Here is an 18,252-nt window from a genome sequence, read left to right on the forward strand (position 1 = left end):
GAGTGATGATCGATAAAAAGTTTACCATCTCGGTTGAGTGGTGTTGTTGTGTTGTGTTGGCCTGGTTGGGTTGGATTGGGACAGGAAGCCTTTAGATTTGATGGATACGGTACGGCACGGGCTGCGATATGGGAGGTGTTTCATGGTGTTCACAAAAAAACGTATAGATACTTAGATTTGAAGTTGATGGATTGTGGTGTACAATACACTCATTGTATGTACAGTACCTAATCAGCTATGTACCTACATCCCCTCTCCGGGACCAAACCCACCCCAGCCAGCAAACCCGTGCGCAAACTGGTTCGCCGCGTTGATGTAAAACCCATCCGCGTCACCCCACAGCTTTGCGGATTCCCGCAGCGTTCGCACCACTAATATCGGATGTCAGCTGACTAAATGGGTGTGGTGTGGACGCAAGCAACGAACCCTTTAGATAATGCGTATCCGCCGTCTCATCCCCCTCTCCCCTCCCACCCTTATGCGCCAGCGCCAATTTGTACAGCTCGTCCCACTCCTTCCCCTTGTCGCCAGGCACCAGCGGCTTGATCTGTGGCCGCTGCTGCGCCACAAAGACGATGCACACAAACAGCCAATGTGCTCTCACCAGGGTTTCGGCCATTCCCACGGGCACCTCTGTGATGACCGTTCTTGCGGCCCACGCGGTCGTCAAGAGGTGCGCAAGGAAGAAGTCGTACTTCCCTTCTTCGCCGCCGACATCCGCTGACGAAATGAGGAGCTGCGCGGCCGTCTTGGTTAGGTCCGCGAGGATCACGGGGATGGAGGTCGTGGTGATGAGGAGCGCGGATTGGTATTCGCGCAGCGCCGGGGAAAGCGTGGGTGAGGAGAGGAGGGGCGCGATGTTGCTCTCGCCTGGGTGTGAGAAGGGGGACTGGGTGAAGCGCGGATCGGTGCGTAGGTGGTTGAGAAGCGTGAGCGGGGAGGAGGAGGGGGCAGGCGTGGAGGCGCTGGGCGGTGGGAGCGGCGGCGCAAGTCCCGGGTCGACATAGATGTTGAGGTCGTAGCAGGTGGCGGCGAGCGAGAGTGCTTCCATCGCTAGCTCGCAGCTGTTGAGCTCGTATGCGTATCCCAGGTGGATCAGGGGATGTCCCACTACATCAACCAATCAGCCAGCGATCACCGCCATCCAGGTGGACAATACTCACGCCCTCCAATCGCTCCATAGAGCAGCGGGCCCTTCCCGCGGAACATGAACTCGTCGACCACATCCTTCCAGTCATACCCTCTCGTGACCATCTCGTCCTCGAAGAAGTCGAGATACGCCCTCTGACAGCTCTTGTCGCCCAACCACTCCCTCCACTCGTCCTTCGCAATTTCATGCGGCGAGTCGATCCAAGGACTCAGCTCCCTCCCGACTTCATCGTACAGTTCCTGCAGGTATGGCGCCTCCGCGCCCATGAGGTATGCGGTGCCCAGGACGTGCGGAAGGTGGTTGTGGTACGGCAGAGGACCGTAGAGAATCGAGTAGTTGTGATGATTTGCCTTGAGCGTGTGTTTGAGGGTGCGGTCACGCTTTTCTGTTGAGGTCTCGTATTCCGCTGCCGCGGACACCCGGGGGAGCCCAGAGAACAGCTCGGTGTCCGCGGGCGGAGAGATGACTTTGCTCAGGTGGCTGACATAGCGCTGGAAGGGGAGCATTTTTGCGGTTTCGGTGGCGGTTGTATAGTAGTTGTGGTTGTGACCGTCGTTGTTCTGCAATTAATCTGTAGATGGTTTATACCCGCTGTGGTGGATAGGTGCGGTAGCTATGATGAGGTGATGTTGCCAGCTTGTCGTACGTGACGTGATGTCAATCGGTTCCCGCGTGGCGGCTACCACCCCAATCCCTGCCGACACTCTAGAGTACCGGACGATCTCCGGTGGGACCGGGTGCGAGTAACCCAGTACCTCCGAGCTTTTTTTTGATTCCTGACAAATCCGACGGTAAAACGAAACTTACGAACGACGGGATACTATACACTTTCGTCTCCTCTTCCGTTCACCTCACCTAACTTCTCCTCCTCATCCTCACGAAAGAAGAAAAAGCACAGCTCCAAAAATGACCAACATCAAAGTCGTCCCTGCGTCCGGTAAGCCCCGGTCCCTCCGTCACCACCACTACCACCACCTGTCACGTAAGGAAGCTAACGAATGGCGACCACAGCACCGACGAGTCCTGCGCCTGGTATGTACCTACCATTCCCTCTCCCATACTCAACCACCGCCACAGTTCTTACGATCAGCAGAAAACGTCGTAGTCCAGCAATCACCCAGCGGCCCGAAACCCTGCTGTACCTCGCCCCTCCCTCCACCCCCACGGAAACCCGCAGCTTACAAGAAGCAGGCGTCTGTAAGGACGAGAAAGCCGCGCGCGACGAGTGCTTCCTCTTCAGCGACAAGGGCGGCGAAGTGGAGTGTGTGGACAAGATCGACGCGTACAAGAAGTGCATGGCCGGGTTTGGGTTCAAGATCTAAGCACTGGCATGAGGAGAGGACGGACGGACGGACGCATAGAATAGACGATGCACGCCCACAGATTGATTTTCTGGGATGCTGTAAAGTAGAGAGTAATGTACAATACCACCATATCACATGTATCTCGCCCCAAAACACACACACACACACAACTATTCGGTCTTCGACTTCTCCTGCGACTCTGTCCACAGCCGGTTCAGCAGCCATGCCCAGGCGATGGTGAAGCAGCCGAAGCACACGACGACATTTCCGACGACCCATAGATCCGGAAGCCGCTCTACCTTTCCAACCACGAGCTCCGCTGCATGGAGCGCAATGATAGCCGCGTACGAGCCAATATGCGTAAGCTTCGCGAACCAGTGCTTCGGTAGGCAGTGAAAGGTTCCCATCAACCACGCGGAGAAGAGCGTCATGACTGTGTACTGCAGTGCGAGTCCGTCGCGGCGCAGAAGAGGCCACATGCTGTATCAGTTCGTTAGTGGGGATAGATAGCATGGAAGGGGAAAAGAGGCGAACCTAAATATAGCTACGTTGTTCATCCACGTAACCCAGGAAACGGTGTCTTCGCCCAATGACCCGGCGAGCAGGAGGGTGGCCGGCATGAGCGGGAGTAAGACGCTCTTCTCGTGCACCTGAAATGAGAACATGAAAAAGCTCCAGGCACAGGCGGAGAGACCCAGCGGGAGAAGCTGTTTCCTCGGGTACAGGAAGATTATTATGCATGGCGGCAGAATTCCCACCAGTGTCATCAGGAGACTGTGATAATCGTCAGCACTAAATGAAGGTTGTAGCTGTAATGTGTTACACACCTGACTCGCTGAAGCGTGGTAGACGCGAATAGCTCCTTGTACTTTACCACCACGTTCGTAGCGCACCAGAAGTTGGCAACTTTGTCTTCCCACAGCCCGCGCGCAAAGGGAAACACGCGGAAGAGACATTGGCCCAGCTGCTCGAAGCCGCCAGACACGACCAGTGGCGCAAACATCAACGCAAAGGTCGCAACCGTCACCGCTCCAATGAAGAACAGCCGACGAATATCAATCCTCGGGAAAACACATACTCCCAGGAGGTATGCAAACACCACCGGCGCATAGTACAGCGCCATCTGCTTGAAGCACAGCGAGAGAACGAAGAAGAATGACCCCCAGAGGACATGGCCAGTGATGAAGCAGTCGACTGCGAGGATCGTGAAGCCCAACATGACGGCGTTGTATTGGAAGTGGCCGTGGTCGATCAGCATCAGCGCGGGCTGCATCAGGATAGCTGCCAGCGCGATGGACCGGTCGTACGTGCTCATTTGCTTGCCGTAGTTGCGCACGAAGATTACGACGCCTGGGACGTAGGTAAGGTATTCTGACACCGCGACGGTGGCCCGCATGAATGTTTTGAGGTGCTCGTCATCGAGTCCGCGGGATTTGTGGAGTGCGAACCAGTTCGGATCGATGCGGTTACCACTACACACAGGTCAGCACCACGCAGCGAGACGTCTGCCAGACAGAATTACATCACGCCCACAAGCCAGCTATGGTACGCCGTCAACGGCGGGTAGTCGAGGCCCCACCAGTCCAGATCATGCCAATACCACACCTTCACCGGCAGCTGCGTTGTAACCTCCATCCAATGTCTCTGCGCCTCGAAATCGCCATGCATTGGCGGTGCCTTCATTCCTACATCCCATTGCCATCAGCAACAATTCCCTCTTCCTACACGCGCATTCCGCATACCAGAATAAGGCCCCAACCCCACCGCCCAGCGGAATAGAAACGCGACCATCAACACCACGGGCACGATCAGCCATTGCGAGGCATTCGATCGCAGCGGGTAGACGAGGGAGGCTAGCGGAAATTCATGCGCTGTTGTTGCGAATGAGACTGAACGTGTTAGGCGGTTCTTCTTCGGATTCGTCTTTCGTGCGGTCGCGGATTTGGGCGGCATCGCGTTGCGTGAGTAAGGTGTGAGTTCCTGGGCTGGACACGTCGTCTCACACGTACTATCTACCACGAAACCCTGTACAACCGAGATCACGTGAGTGGAATAGGTACTCGAGAGATTTATTTTGCGCTGTCGAAGCAGGCAGGTGCTTTATTTCTTTGATCTCGCTTTTGATATGTTATTATCAAGGCGATTCCTTTCCCTTGCCCGCCGGTTTGGAAATCCGAACTCGGGAGCCGTCCGGTAACATGATGCATCACTCGGCACAGTTGCAAGAGACAAATACTGCGATTTTTGGACCCGTAAAAGACAAGCATTGACATGGATTCATTCTCCGCACATACCACCCTGTGCAGTTGGAGTTGATCCGAGCTTTCCCTCCAGGACGAAACCCAAAAGCCGGTCTACTGCTCCTTATTCTGCGCAAAAAAGAAGTTCGCACCTGTTATCGCAGTCAGTCACCACTCTTCCTTTCAGACAATCATCAACATACCAACAAGCTTCAGATCGTACTTGGCAGCCCACTGACTGACGCCATGCCTCTGCTCCTCATTCCCCCACTTCTTCCTCTCCTTGGGCCCCTCCATCTCTCCCGTCTTCCCGTCCTTGTACAGCAAAAATACATATCTATGCTTTCCCGTCTTCTCCGGTGGTGCCGGGCCCATATACTTTACGATCTGCTTTGCCTTGGACACGTCGACGCTCACCTCCATTGCCGACTCCGCCTTGAGCCCGGTTATGATCCAGTGGCAGAATTCGGACCATTTGGGGTCGTCGCGGGAGGGCGCGTCAGGGTCGGTTAGTACCTGGGATGGTGTGAGCGGTGGGGGGGGGGGGGGGGGGGGGGGGGGGGGGGGGCGGCAATTGAAGGGGTACATACAGCGGTGTAGGTGGCCGCCCCGTCACCGTCGGGAGCTATGCGGATGAATGGCTGCTCCTGTGTTGCGTCGGGATCGAGCGTGTTGCCGAGGGAGACGGTCTTGCCCTTGGGGTACTCAACCGAGAGGAGTGCGGTGGGCGTGAAGTCGTCGACAACTGTTATCATTCAGCATTTTGTCGTAGCCGTGTAGCTGTGGTCCGATAGCTCACCATCGGGAATGATCTGATGTTCCTTCAACCTATGTCGCATTAGCAAAGCCCGCAATAAATATACCTCAGCGGAGGAACACCTACGTTCCCCGAAGCGATTGGTTGATCGTCATCTACCCCCGTTTGGTCAATACGAGTTCCTCCCTTCTCCGAGGGGTATAGCTCACGAGGGGCATGCTGCGAACAAGCGGTGCGATGCGTGGTTTACCAGATGTAGGTATGACCGCCTTCTTGAGTAGCGAGGAGGAGGACTTGAAGAGTATGGAAGCTGTCGGGCGGAAGACCGTAAACATCGTTTCAGCGGTCTGATATCCGTATTCTATGAGGTGGGGGAAGACGGGCGCGGTGGATCGCAATGGACGTGGGTACACACACGCAGGGATGACGTAGTTTCAGGTGATTAGGGATCTCGGGGCGGAACTTTTTTTTTCCGGCGAAAGAGGAAGTGAGTATCAACATCTCTCAATAATTCTGCAAGTTCTACAACTGCCAATTGAGGCCTCTACCCGTGTCTCCAGCCAAGAACGAGAGCTAGAGCCCGTCGCAGAGAAGGGACTTTCTACAAATGGCCGCAGTGTACGGCCGTCCAATATGAACGGGTGTACGGGCGCCGTACAACACCGGTAACTTGCAGACTGCGAAACAGCATATTCAATGCACTTGAGGCACGCTGGCGAAGCACAGAGTTTCTGCAGTGGTAGGCATGGAGAACAGGGTGCGCTGAGAGGAGCTGGGGCCAGAGTGGATGGGCAGTCTTGGGCCGTGGGACTCCACTCTGATACCGGAGCTTGAGCTGGCACGTTATATACATCTTCCACGGACATGGTCCAGACGGAGGAAGTCAAAAACGATTCCGGCGGGTTGATTCTACGGCTGTTCTGCACATCATCCATCTGTGATCAAGTCAAACAATCAATGATATTCAACGACCCGGTGCAAAAACCATACGATGTTGCAGCGCTAGTTGTCTGTTAGCTGTGCAGAGAGGAATGATGAGAGAAATTCAGGGGAAGGCCTGCTTCTACTTATCCCCCGAAGCTCGGGCCCAAGTCCGTAGTATGTAAACCTCCGTTCACCGGACCTAAGCGAATACCCACGGTGCTTATCCCGACGGAAAGGAGACGACGTTGTGGGTATCCGCAGAGAGACAGTTAAGGTTCACCTGTATGTAGCTCCGCTGCCTGCATCCAATCGCAAGGTCCGAAGGGATTCGCGCGAATTTGGCGTGAGGTATGAGGCACGAGGCGTGGTCCCGCGTGGAGCTCTACTAGTAGGGCTAATCGGGTTCGTGGTGGAGCATGGGCGAGGTCGGCGAGACGGACAGGCCGCGTTCGTTGGCGTGACTGTGAGCGGGGTCGGTGGCACATCACGTCTGTGACGGATGAGGGGGGGTTGACAGCTGGCGGCTGGCAGAGCGGGGAGAAGGAGGAGACACAACATCGAAGTTGCTCGCTCGATAGCGGCGGTAGTGGTACAAGCGGCTGTTACCGAACTTATCTCCCGGACAGCAGCGAAACACGCCAAGCCCCTAAGACCTGGCAATGTCTTAGTCAACCCGCATGCTGCCGAGTTGTTGTCTGAAATGCTAACTTCGTTCCGCCACATGCAAGATCTTCGAAAAGAAATCTCCAACCCCGAATCTCCAAACACCAAACATCCTCCTCCGCTTCGTCCAGAACCCCCAAATCGGACTCCATTCTAGCTGCCCTCACCATGGCTTCTCTCGGGTAACCCTCCGCCGCCCGCTCTCTTGTTGCTTCCGCCGTGCTCACAGTCCGACAGGGAAGATCTGCTTGGGGTTGTCAATAAACTGCAGGATCTGGTAGCTTCCCCTCCGTGCCCCACCTGCGCCCCCCTTCAAACCTTGACTGACAACTCGACAGGTATTCAATACCATCGGCACCGATTCAGGTCTTGATTTACCGCAAATTGTACTCGATCAGAAGCTCCGCCTCGTGATGCGCGAAGTCCACTAATCTCGTCTGTCTATCCAGGTCGTCGTCGGTTCGCAGAGCAGCGGAAAATCGTCGGTGCTCGAGAATATTGTCGGGCGGGATTTTCTGCCTCGTGGTGCCGGCATTGTCACTCGTCGTCCACTCATCCTTCAGTTGATCAATATACCCAGCAGCAGTGAGGTGGAAGGCGACCAACCCGGACAACCGGCTCCGCCAGAACAGCCCGAATTCGGAGAGTTCCTACACCAGCCCAACCGACGCTTCTATGACTTCGCCGAGATCCGTCGGGAGATCGAAGCCGAGACGGCCAGGATCGCGGGAAGTAACAAGGGAATCAACCGAAGTCCCATCAACCTGAAGATTTACTCTCCCCATGTCTTGAGTTTGACTTTGGTCGATTTGCCTGGTCTCACCAAGGTAAGCTAGCTAACCGTTCGAATGAAAGATTGTCGATCTGATCGTGTGTGCTTGTAGATCGCAATTGGAGACCAGCCGGCAGATATCGAAAAGCAGACTAGGAATCTTATCTCCGAGTATATCGCCAAACCGAACAGTATCATCCTGGCCGTATCACCCGCGAACGTGGATATTGTCAACTCCGAAGCTTTGAAGATCGCTCGGCAGGTTGATCCTCAGGGCAAACGAACAATCGGTGTGCTCACAAAGCTGGACCTGATGGACCACGGCACCAATGCTTTGGAGATTCTGTCAGGCCGTGTTTACCCGTTAAAACTGGGGTTCATCGGTGTGGTGAACCGGTCGCAGCAGGATATCCAGGGCAACAAGCTGTTGGTTGATGCTTTGAAGGCGGAAGCGGAGTTCTTCAGATATCACCCCGCTTACCGTAACATGGCCCACCGTTGTGGAACACAGTTCCTTGCGAAGAGCCTGAACAGCGTATGATACCTTACCAGTTCTTCGGGGCGTTCTCCATTGCTAACGTAGTATTCGCAAGACTCTGATGGCGCACATCCGAGAGAGGCTACCAGACATCAAAGCTAGACTCAACACCTTGATGGGTCAGACGCAACAAGAGCTCGCATCTTATGGGGATATGCACTTTAGCGGGAAGGAACACAGGGTACTGCCTCTGTCCACCATGAACCACCTAGACGTTCGCTAACTTCAGCAGGGTTCCCTCATTCTGCAGCTGATGACTCGGTTCGCCAGCTCGTTCATTGCGTCTATTGATGGTACCTCTTCAGACATCTCCACCAAGGAGCTTTGCGGTGGCGCCAGGGTCTACTATATATTCAACAGTGTCTTCGGAAGCTCGTTGGAGTCGATTGATCCTACACAAAACCTCTCTGTGCTGGACATTCGCACGGCGATCCGGAACTCGACCGGTCCCAGACCCAGTCTGTTCGTCCCCGAATTGGCGTTCGACCTGCTTGTCAAGCCCCAGATCCGGCTACTGGAGAACCCTGCTCACCGCTGTGTGGAGCTCGTCTACGAGGAGCTAATAAAGATTTGCCACACATGTGGAAGCACCGAGCTGTCGAGATTCCCGAGACTGCAGGCCAAGCTTATCGAAGTCGTGAGCGACCTTCTCCGGGAACGGTTGGGCCCGACGTCCCACTACGTCGAAAGTCTCATCGCCATCCAAAGGGCCTACGTCAACACCAATCACCCGAATTTCTTGGGTGCGGCAGCGGCGATGTCGTCGGTTATCCAGAGCAGGCAGGAGAAGGAACGGAAGGCACAAGCATACGAAAGACGGAAAGAGCGTGGCGATAGACGCAAGCCAACTGTCCTGCATACGGCCACTGCCAATGCAGCTCTCAACGGAGCTGAAGGAGCTGATTTCGATGAAAATGCTCAGAGCGTTGTCGCCAGCAACCACACACACAAGCGAGTGCACTCTCGGTCCATGTCACCTGCGCCTGGGCACTCCATCGAGACTGGGCCTGTGTCAGGTGCCATTAATGGCAGACCCAACACCCCTCATTCGTTCGGAGGAGGAGGAGGAGGAGCCGGCGGAGCTTCGGCAAACAAGGCTACCGATTCTTTCCTGAACTACTTCTTCGGACAAGAGAAACCTCAGAGTGCCGGTGGTCCGATGTCGAGAGCCGTCCAGGAGCAGGCATTCAGCCCTAACTCCCGGAGACTCGACCGAGTGGAGCGTGAACAGAGCTACGATGTTGCCCAACTCTCGCGAGACTTCGACGATACCTCCATGGTGACTAGCACTAGCGCCCTCCTTGCCATGATAACGGCTGACCACCCGCCCCCGCAGACACAGCAGCAGTCGCCAATGAACCCGGAAGAGGCAGCTCTCACAGACCGGGAACAGCTGGAGACGGAACTCATCCGTCGGCTGATTTCGTCATACTTCAACATCGTCCGTGAGACGATTGCCGACCAGGTGCCCAAGGCTATCATGCATCTCCTCGTCAACCACAGCAAGGACGCAGTCCAGAACCGGCTCGTCACGGAACTTTATCGCGAGGACTTCTTCAACGATCTGCTCTACGAGGACGACAACATTAAGGCCGAGAGAGAGAAGTGCGAGCGGCTACTGGAAACATACCGTCAAGCGGCCAGGATAGTTAATGATGTTGTTTAAAAGAAAATTTGGTGTTTTTAGAAGTTTTGTCATGTAGGTATTGCTATTGGTTGCCAATTGTCTTGCAACCGACCGATCGATCTACAGGGTGGCGCAGTGGGTAGGCGGAAGCCTGCACCGGGGTTACTTTCTCACTCAACTATTCTTCCTCGCTTTCTTTCTTTTTTTTCTTCTTTTCTGCGCTTTTCTGTCGGTGGAGTTTTCATCGTTTGGGAAGCGGTGATAGACACGGATTATGTCAAATGAGTTTATGAATGTACATCTATATACGGCATCCTCTTGATATCTCACCCGTGCCCGTACCCTCGGCAACTTACCAGCAGTTATTGGATGTACGAGTATTCGTCGTCAGCCTTGTTCCTCTCTTCGCGGAACCGCTGACTGAGCGTCCTGTACTTCGAGTTGAAAGCATCAATATCGACGTAGGCGCCCTTGAGCCAGCGATCGCCACTCTCGGCATCAAACTCCCTTCTCGAGTGCAGCACCCTGCGATTGAAGAAGACGGCACACACGCCCTCCTCGAGCCTCAGCTCATACTGGGCCCCGGGCTCATCGACGTTCTTGGCAAACTCGGACGCGCCGATGATGTACGGTCTGAACTGGGAGTTTAGGTCGGTTCCGACGTCGACCTCGAACGGCGCCTGGAAAGGCGGCGCCCAATTGACGCTGCTGATCCGCTTCTCGTCCAGGTAGCTGTACTCGTCCATCACAATCGTTGGCCGCGTCAGGTGGTAGTGCTCGCCGTCGTTTTGGTAGTGGTACGTTACCGGGAACTTTGTGAGCGCGTGGAAGAGGATCGGGCTGTTCAGGCGCAGCAGCGTGGCTGCGCGGAACGAGTCGGCGAATACTGAGGAACCGCCGGTTACTGTGTTTTGGACGCAGTGCAGGAATTGTAGCCCCGGTGGCGACTCGAAGTAGAGCAGGTCCATGTGGTGGCCGAGGTTGAGGGATGTGTAGCTGTTTGCCGAGGTTGTCAGCGGGCGGCAGCGGGGAAGGGAGTGAGAAGTGGTGCGTCACTTACGCGATGTTCTTGGAGTCTTTGATACTCTTGACGTCCCAAGTCTTCCCGTAGAACGTATTCTTCAGATTCCCAATCCTCTCGGCCATGCCCTCGACCGCATCACTCATCCCCTCGGGTATCCCCTTGATGAACATGAGCCCATACAGACTCAGCTGCTTGACGGCCTTGAACAGCGCATCGTCGCTCTTCATGTAATCCTCGTACTCGACGAAGAGCACATCCTTCTCCATCGTCTTTCGATCCCACAAGATCTGTCTCTGGTCATTGAACCTCGCTCTTACACGATTCCTCAGGCTCGAGTAACGTCTCAGGAATTCCAGATCGTAGACGCTCTCGTGCTTGTCGCCGGTGGGGTTCTGCGGGGTGACGAGATCATTCTTCCAGACGATCCTTACGGAGCCGTCTTTGCGCGCCTCGAAGGTTTGCGGGCGCACTTCGTACGGGATGTCGGTGGTCTGGAACAGCTTCTGCTGCGTGGACGGGTGGATGCACGCGGCGCAGCGGCAGGCGTCGCGCAGGAACAGGCTGTCGTACGGGTAGATCTGTCCGTCGACCGTTATGTGCAGGCGCTTGAGCGACAGCGGGTTGATCTTCTTTTTTTTGTTTTTGGATTGCAGCGTGGGTGGGATCGGGAGTGTGGACGTGTGCGTGTGCGCGCGGACAAGGCGGGGGAGGAGGACGGAAGTGGTGGATGTGGGACGGAGGAGACTTGAGGCGGCAGGCCGGAGCGCGCGTGCGAGAGTTGGGACGCCGCGCATCGTGGGGATGAGGGAGTGAGTGAGTGGGGGTCAAGCGGACGATGATTAGTTCCGTATGTAGTTGGAGGAGGATCTCCGGATCCCAGGACCGATCCTCGTTTATGGAATTCGTCCCATCCCCGCGTTAGATAACTGCTATCCGTACATACATGCTGAAGTCCGAGGTTCCCTGACAGCCGCTGTAGTTGCCCCACCCTGCAACTGCCAAACAACCGCCGATTATCCGATCCCTCCCATCTTCTGCTGGGCGCTCGTTGCTCTGCCCTATTTCTGTCGATTACGTCTGTCGCGCATCCCATCGAGCTTGCTAGTGCTTGTCCCGTGTCACACGTACCCAACTCTAATTCTCAACTCGCTTTCTCCCAACACCACCCCAATAACGACAACAACAACAATACGACAACCCATTCACGCCCGCTCGCTCGCTCGCTCAATCGCAGCACCACCACCGCCGCCCACTCGTCGTCGTCGTCACGAATGCCGAAAAGCAACGAGAAATTCGATGTGAACCTTCCCACCCCACACACGTCACCAGAGTCTAAGACCGTCCGCGCCATGCACACAGGCCACAGAATCTCACGTATTTGTATCCGGCGTGATAGCGGGCCTAATATCACGGTACCGTCCGCCGTCTCTCCACTTTGCGCCCACGCTCACCCGTGTCTCTGCAGCTTCGTCATAGCGCCGCTCGACGTCGTCAAGATCCGACTGCAGCTGCAGGCTCACGGGCCGCACGCGGCGCTCACGGCGATAGACGGGCCGACGTACCGCGGGATCGTGGGCACGATGCGCACGATCGTGCTGCAGGAGGGGATCCGCGGGCTGTGGAAGGGGAACATTCCCGCGGAGTTTCTGTACATGACGTACGGGCCGGTGCAGTTCGTAGCGCTAAAGGAATGCACGGCGCTGATAAAGCGGGCGGCGCCGGGGGTCGGCGAGGAGGCGAGGAATTTTGTTGCTGGCGGGACGGCAGGCGCTGTCGCTACCGCTGCGACATACCCGTTCGACCTGCTGAGGACTAGGTTTGCTGCCCAGGGGAGTAAAAGGGTGTATGAGAGCATCGTGCACTCCGTCAGGCATATCTATGAGCATGAGGGAACACAGGGATACTACAGGGGCATTGGCGCAGCGCTGGTCCAGATAGTCCCGTATATGTACATCCTCCCGCCATCGCCCGTGCCGTCGACTGATAGCTAACCCTCTGAAGGTCCCTCTTCTTCTGCTGCTACGAAGGTACCTCCTCTTGTCCCAGGACCCCCCTCACCCACTGACCCCCGGTAGCAACACGCACCTACACCGTCGACGTCGTGCACATGCCCGAGCAATGGTCGAACCTAGTCTCAGGGGGAATCGCCAGCACGCTGAGCAAAACGATCGTGTTCCCGTTCGACCTTGTGCGCAAGCGCTTGCAAGTGCAAGGTCCCACACGCTCACAATACGTGCACCGCAACATCCCCGCCTACGTCGGCGTCGTCGGCACGCTGCGGGACACGGTGAAGTACGAGGGGTTCCGTGGACTGTACAAGGGGCTGACGGTGTCGCTCGTCAAGGCTGCCCCCCTCAGCGCCGTCACTATGTGGACTATGGAGAACTCGCTGAAGATTATGGAGTGGATCGATCCTAGTACTAAGGGGGAGGTGGATTAGGACGCATTATCTACATGGGAACGGACGCATTGGGCGGAAGGGGGGACGGCGTTTGACTTTTTTTTTTTTTTTTTTTGCGGATTCCATATTGTGTTTCTCTGTTGATTTTTGATTTTTGATTCTTTTGTGTTTCGCGACAATACCGATAATGGCGTTTTCCTTCTCTTCCCTTTTTCCTTTTCTTTTTTATCTACCAAGTACATTGCACACCTCGATCCCCATATGACCCACATGACGGAATGAACGAGTGAGGACCCGTGCACGTGTTCACGTTCGTTGTCGTTGGAATAAAGTTTTTTCCTTTTTTCCTTTTTTATTTATTTATCCATTTCTTTCTTTTCCAAAAAAAGAAATACATCCATACATACCATAAAGTACAGGTCTAGTTCGGTCACGATTGAAAGGGGGGAAAGTTACCAAACACCCGGGAGTCGGGAGTAGGGACAGGACAATATCCCCATGGAATCTTGGAAGGAACTTGGAAGGATATGTACGGAAGCCTGAAGGAACTTCGACTTGGAAGAGGCGGGGGAGGGGGGGGAGGGGGGGGTGTTTAGGCAAAAAGCACGCGTGACTTCAACTCCACACATCCTTCCTTTTTTTAAAATTGTCACTCGCGATATACCTTGGAAAGATGTATGCAAGTGTTTTCGCCAGCGAAACGGCAGAGATGGCGAGATGGCGACCGCACCCGAATGCCATGTTTCGGATCCGGCATTTTCAATTGTCACTCGCGATACACATTATATTTCTCTAGCGAAACGGGAGTGATGGCGACCGGATTGCGAAAGTGTCTCGAACCCAGCTCTCTTTCTCTCGTTCACCCACTTACAAAATCAACTGTGGAGTATCGGGACTCGGGCCCACTGTGGTGACACCTCAGACACTTCAGACACCTGGTTGGTGGTGGCGGCGGCGGTAGTTACTTTACAACTTCTTACCCACGGTATCTATTCAGCATGTGTAGGAACGCCAGCTGAACGCCCGGTCTGTCTCAGCGCCGCCCCCCCAATCCCCCCCCCCCGCCGCGCCGCCCCTTCCCTCCCCCCACGTTCCGGTCAATGTGAGCCGTGAAACATCATAGGCACCCTTGGGTATCCACGTGCGTGCAAACAACCGCACCGCACCGCGAAGTCCGCCGATTCCAGACTTCGTCTTGTCTTCAATGGCAACACACACACACACTCAATTCAATATAGTAGGCAAGAAGTAGGTATAGGGGTATATTCCTCGATTCTCAATCATCCTTCAAAACTGTCCTTCAAACGAGGGCATAGGTATGATAGGCAGGTAAACAAAACACAAAAAAAAGGTGGTTACTGATACAATCCCCCCCATCCTGTCCCCCATTCCCGTCCTCCCGTCCCCTATCCTCCTCCTCCAGCAATGTCAGTCCAAAAGTCCTCCAAAATACGCGCGAGCGTCCCATCTGTTTCTGTTCCATAACCATTGATCCATCCAGCCCATCGTATCCCAACCCATCCCAACCCGCCCCAGCATCTAGCCCCCCCTCCCAAAAGAGTAATCGTAATCCTCCACACAGAAACAAAAGAGAAATCCCAGCCCATCCCCAGCCCAACCCGACTAAAAAGCATACAAGAAAAGGTGAAGCAAGAAAACAAATCGCTAATCGCAAGCAAGTAAACAAGCATACAAACAAACATGAAAGCCCAAGAAACCAAGAGAAACAAACAAAAGCGAATGGAATAAATACTTGAGTAAAGTAAGTATGGGAAAAGAAAAAAGCCCGAAAACCCCAACCGAAAACCCCCCCAACCACCGACCCGACCAGGCCGACCTCCCACCAAACCAAACCAAACCCGATGCAAAAAAAAACCCACCCCTCGCCCCCCGAAAGAGAGAGAAAAAAAAGAACTGAAAAAAAAGGACAAACCCAGATGAGAAAGGGGAGCGAAGTGAAAAGGGAAGAAAGAAAAAGAAAAAGAAAAACCTTGAGGTATCACTTCTCTTCTGATGCAAGACCCGGACGACGGCTCCTACTTCAGTGAGATAGGTATCGAACACTAAAAAAACCCACCAGACACCCCACACGCCACTGCCACCAACCCGTAATCGCAACCGCCGAGCCGTCGTAGAGACACACTGGACCCAAAAAGGAATGCAACACCGCTCACAAAGAAAACCCGTTGGACCATTGAATGCAAAAAACCCGTGAAAATCATGTAAGGAAAAGGAAAAGGGAATAAACAAAAGGAATCCGTTGATAGTGATGATAATCGCTCAGACAAAAGTCTTGGAATGAAATGGCGGAAAGGAAAGGAAAAGGAAATCGAATATAACGCCGCCAAATAGATCCCCAATGCCGGTCCGTGTTTCCCGGATGGCTTTTGCTGTATGGTTGTAGAGTGAAAAAAAAACCCCCGCTAAAAAAAAGAAGGCTCCAAATCGAAGAAAAAAAACGCAACTAGAGAGAAACAAGCAAAGTCCGGAGAAGACACCTGTTTCTTTCGAGCAAGGTCATGGGTCTCGTGTCGGCATCAAGTCGTAATGGGATGGGTGTGCGCTGGACAGTCCTTGAGACAAACTGTCCATCAGATGGTGTGAATGTGATCGTTCCCAGCAAAACAACATGCTGTCTAAACCTCTCGCCCCCTCCCCCGCAAACAGCCTCCTCCATTCCATCCATCCAGTTTCCACCCGTACCCCCACCCCCTTCCCCTCCATCCCTCCCGAGTCCAACCAGCCCTTATTCATCCACCATGCCCAGGTCATCGTCACTCTCTGTGGGCACTCGCATCCTCCCGTTCCCAGCCTTCGATTTCTTCAGTGGACTCGATTGCGGCAAACCTGCCTGCCCAGCCTTTCTCTTCAGGGAACCACTCGATGGCGGGTTCCCGGTCGCCATACGCTGCTGTTGCTGCTGTTGTGTTCCCTTGTTCGGCGTTCGTGTGGCATTATTCGGCTTCTCAATCTCCTTCGCACCATCCGGCATCCCGATATCACCGCCGATCCCACCACTGCCCCGCTTCTCCCTCTCCATCGCTTGCACTTCATCGGCGGTCAAGAACCTTCCTCCCGGACCTCGTGGTCTCCGCATGGCGTGGTTGTGTCGTGACTCGTGCAGGTAAGGTTTCCGTTGCTTTGATGTGAGACGGAGGGCCTCTTCCAGCTTCTGCCGGGCAACGCGCCGTTTCAGTATCCGGTGGAACTGCTTGGCATTGACGTAGAGTGGGGTCTCCTCGGCGGGGACGATGTCGGGCGATTGTTGATGCGGTTGTACTGGAGTGTGCTGTAGAGGCTGTTGGGGAGGTTGAGGAGGCTGTTGCTGCTGCTGCACCGCTGGTGGTGCCTGCTGTTGGGGAGTTTTCGGTTGTGGTGGGGCGGATGTTCGTGAGCTGTTGACGGGCTGGGCATGCTGGATCGCCGGACTACCGCTCGGTCCTTGCTGTTGACTCATCCGCCTGGCCGCGGCCGGCATGTGAGGGGTACCGGGCATCGCCGCTGCTTGCTGGTTCGCCGAAGGCATCCCCGACGACTGATTCTGTCCGCCGTGAGATGCAACCGCCGTTGCCATCTGAGGTGACCTTTGCTGCGTTCTCTCCTGTTTCACCTTCACGGCGGCCGGGTTGATCCTCGGCGAGCCTTTCGGACCGGCCCCCCCTCCTGGCACCTGAATCGACATGCCTTCCGCGCCGGGAATGGCGTAGTATGCCTGGGATCCTGTGCCGGCAGCCATCGCGTACTGGTGATGATGGCTGTTGTAGTACGGTTGTTGATGGACTTGCGAGTGCAAGCTGGACGGGTGGTTCCCAGCTTGATGCATGTTGGTATTTGCGATGTGTGGAGATCCGCCGTTTCCCGTGGGGCCCGCCGTCGCGGCGTGTTGTGGTGAGTACGATCCGGCCGGGCCGTGAACGTGATGAGCGTTATGCGGTGAGAATCGTGTGTATGTGTCCATAATGTCGTTCGAGAGGTACCGAACGCTACTTTCAGGCGCCGAGGTGTTCCGCAAAACAGAAGCCAGTTGTGCCACCACTTCCGGGTACTGGGTGATGTTTCACCGAAGAGGAAAAAACAAAGATGCTGGAGGCGGGTCAGATGCTGACAATTTCGATGTTGGCGGGCAAGCAAGTCGGGTTGACGATGTTGACGATGCTTCTGGATGTGGTGCGAGGTATCTTGTGTGTGTGTTTGGAGAACGCGTGGTGGTGTGGGATATCTGATGCTACCGCAGGGATACTTCAACCAAGAGGTTACGACTGGATGGATAAATGCGGAGAATATGTCAGGAACCTATCGTCGGTGGAATCAGCGTCAGGTAAGGCAGTAAACAATCAAGGTTGCACTCGAGGGCAGACAAACCAATGCTGGAGGAGGGTAGGTATTCGATGGATGGGGCTTTCCAACGAGGTTAAAGCTATGTGGTGCGGGCTAGGTTGGTGGAGTATAAGGTGCCTGGTTGGCTGCCTGATATGCGTTGCGAGAGTGGCCAATGGCAAATTCCGATTGTCAGGCAATGAGCAGCAAGACGACGGTTTTCTTCGCAGTAGTATTCCTGTGCGAGCACGCAGAGTTCCTTTATCTTTTGGATATTGCAGAGAATGTGCCTTCAATTTGGTACGCTGTGTGTTTTTTTTTCTTCTCTTCTCTTTCTGTTCTTCCGAGCTTGGAGACAAGTTCTCTGGGCGCACGTGTATGCCTGCTCTGCGCTGGCGATATTGTTTCCAAGCACAACGACAAAAAAATGTCAGAAAAAGGCGGGCGACGTGGGTTCGGAGGTGTAGGTAGTGGTAGTGGTGGTGGTGATGGTGGTGGTGGTGGTGGTGGTGGGCTGGCAGGCTGCAGGCTCTGA

The 18,252-nt window shown here is 54.8% G+C and overlaps 9 protein-coding genes across 9 annotated transcripts; 3 read left to right on the forward strand and 6 right to left on the reverse strand.

Moving 5' to 3' along the window:
• Nucleotides 1-197: 197 nt before the first annotated feature.
• BZA05DRAFT_470474 (uncharacterized protein) lies at nucleotides 198-1,807 on the reverse strand. Its single transcript, XM_051487902.1, has 3 exons — nucleotides 1,164-1,807; nucleotides 427-1,110; nucleotides 198-371 (listed from the first exon to the last, which is right to left on the reverse strand). Exons 1-3 carry the CDS (start codon nucleotides 1,654-1,656, stop codon nucleotides 244-246), a joined length of 1,305 nt encoding a protein of 434 aa, XP_051343333.1. The 5' UTR covers nucleotides 1,657-1,807; the 3' UTR covers nucleotides 198-243.
• An 80-nt stretch (nucleotides 1,808-1,887) lies between these two features.
• BZA05DRAFT_384046 (cytochrome C oxidase copper chaperone-domain-containing protein) lies at nucleotides 1,888-2,577 on the forward strand. The gene is made up of 4 exons (XM_051482275.1): nucleotides 1,888-2,087; nucleotides 2,162-2,182; nucleotides 2,244-2,288; nucleotides 2,342-2,577. Exons 1-4 carry the CDS (start codon nucleotides 2,057-2,059, stop codon nucleotides 2,470-2,472), a joined length of 228 nt encoding a protein of 75 aa, XP_051343334.1. The 5' UTR covers nucleotides 1,888-2,056; the 3' UTR covers nucleotides 2,473-2,577.
• BZA05DRAFT_367088 (glycosyl transferase) lies at nucleotides 2,578-4,431 on the reverse strand. Its single transcript, XM_051481554.1, has 5 exons — nucleotides 4,197-4,431; nucleotides 3,977-4,139; nucleotides 3,282-3,926; nucleotides 2,989-3,228; nucleotides 2,578-2,934 (listed from the first exon to the last, which is right to left on the reverse strand). Exons 1-5 carry the CDS (start codon nucleotides 4,405-4,407, stop codon nucleotides 2,625-2,627), a joined length of 1,569 nt encoding a protein of 522 aa, XP_051343335.1. The 5' UTR covers nucleotides 4,408-4,431; the 3' UTR covers nucleotides 2,578-2,624.
• A 99-nt stretch (nucleotides 4,432-4,530) lies between these two features.
• Nucleotides 4,531-5,849, reverse strand: BZA05DRAFT_384053 (phosphatidylethanolamine-binding protein). The gene is made up of 6 exons (XM_051482276.1): nucleotides 5,661-5,849; nucleotides 5,578-5,606; nucleotides 5,494-5,522; nucleotides 5,285-5,439; nucleotides 4,898-5,210; nucleotides 4,531-4,846 (listed from the first exon to the last, which is right to left on the reverse strand). Exons 1-6 carry the CDS (start codon nucleotides 5,784-5,786, stop codon nucleotides 4,809-4,811), a joined length of 690 nt encoding a protein of 229 aa, XP_051343336.1. The 5' UTR covers nucleotides 5,787-5,849; the 3' UTR covers nucleotides 4,531-4,808.
• A 1,243-nt stretch (nucleotides 5,850-7,092) lies between these two features.
• Nucleotides 7,093-10,248, forward strand: BZA05DRAFT_384057 (Dynamin central region-domain-containing protein). The gene is made up of 8 exons (XM_051482277.1): nucleotides 7,093-7,220; nucleotides 7,276-7,315; nucleotides 7,377-7,424; nucleotides 7,488-7,865; nucleotides 7,923-8,345; nucleotides 8,404-8,529; nucleotides 8,581-9,627; nucleotides 9,685-10,248. The coding sequence occupies exons 1-8, from the start codon at nucleotides 7,207-7,209 to the stop codon at nucleotides 10,012-10,014; spliced, it is 2,406 nt and encodes an 801-aa protein (XP_051343337.1). The 5' UTR covers nucleotides 7,093-7,206; the 3' UTR covers nucleotides 10,015-10,248.
• A 95-nt stretch (nucleotides 10,249-10,343) lies between these two features.
• Nucleotides 10,344-11,607, reverse strand: BZA05DRAFT_322992 (uncharacterized protein; the record flags this gene model as incomplete). Its single annotated transcript, XM_051480457.1, has 2 exons — nucleotides 10,344-10,971; nucleotides 11,036-11,607. Coding segments are annotated over 2 exons (1,200 nt in total), but the record flags the coding sequence as incomplete, so codon positions are not given.
• A 351-nt stretch (nucleotides 11,608-11,958) lies between these two features.
• Nucleotides 11,959-13,515, forward strand: BZA05DRAFT_384061 (mitochondrial carrier domain-containing protein). The gene is made up of 5 exons (XM_051482278.1): nucleotides 11,959-12,297; nucleotides 12,359-12,411; nucleotides 12,465-12,947; nucleotides 13,001-13,026; nucleotides 13,075-13,515. The coding sequence occupies exons 1-5, from the start codon at nucleotides 12,271-12,273 to the stop codon at nucleotides 13,437-13,439; spliced, it is 954 nt and encodes a 317-aa protein (XP_051343339.1). The 5' UTR covers nucleotides 11,959-12,270; the 3' UTR covers nucleotides 13,440-13,515.
• Nucleotides 13,516-14,490: 975 nt separating this feature from the next.
• BZA05DRAFT_384065 (uncharacterized protein) lies at nucleotides 14,491-16,107 on the reverse strand. The gene has a single exon (XM_051482279.1). It carries the CDS (start codon nucleotides 15,101-15,103, stop codon nucleotides 14,807-14,809), a length of 297 nt encoding a protein of 98 aa, XP_051343340.1. The 5' UTR covers nucleotides 15,104-16,107; the 3' UTR covers nucleotides 14,491-14,806.
• An 8-nt stretch (nucleotides 16,108-16,115) lies between these two features.
• On the reverse strand, nucleotides 16,116-17,851 carry BZA05DRAFT_100373 (CCAAT-binding transcription factor (CBF-B/NF-YA) subunit B-domain-containing protein). The gene is made up of 2 exons (XM_051478467.1): nucleotides 17,763-17,851; nucleotides 16,116-17,693 (listed from the first exon to the last, which is right to left on the reverse strand). The coding sequence occupies exon 2, from the start codon at nucleotides 17,356-17,358 to the stop codon at nucleotides 16,147-16,149; it is 1,212 nt and encodes a 403-aa protein (XP_051343341.1). The 5' UTR covers nucleotides 17,359-17,693; nucleotides 17,763-17,851; the 3' UTR covers nucleotides 16,116-16,146.
• Nucleotides 17,852-18,252: the final 401 nt, after the last annotated feature.

The sequence above is a fragment of the Tricharina praecox genome (assembly GCF_024521635.1).
Source record: "Tricharina praecox strain CBS 144465 chromosome Unknown BZA05scaffold_2, whole genome shotgun sequence".
NCBI classification, from domain to species: domain Eukaryota; kingdom Fungi; phylum Ascomycota; class Pezizomycetes; order Pezizales; family Pyronemataceae; genus Tricharina; species Tricharina praecox.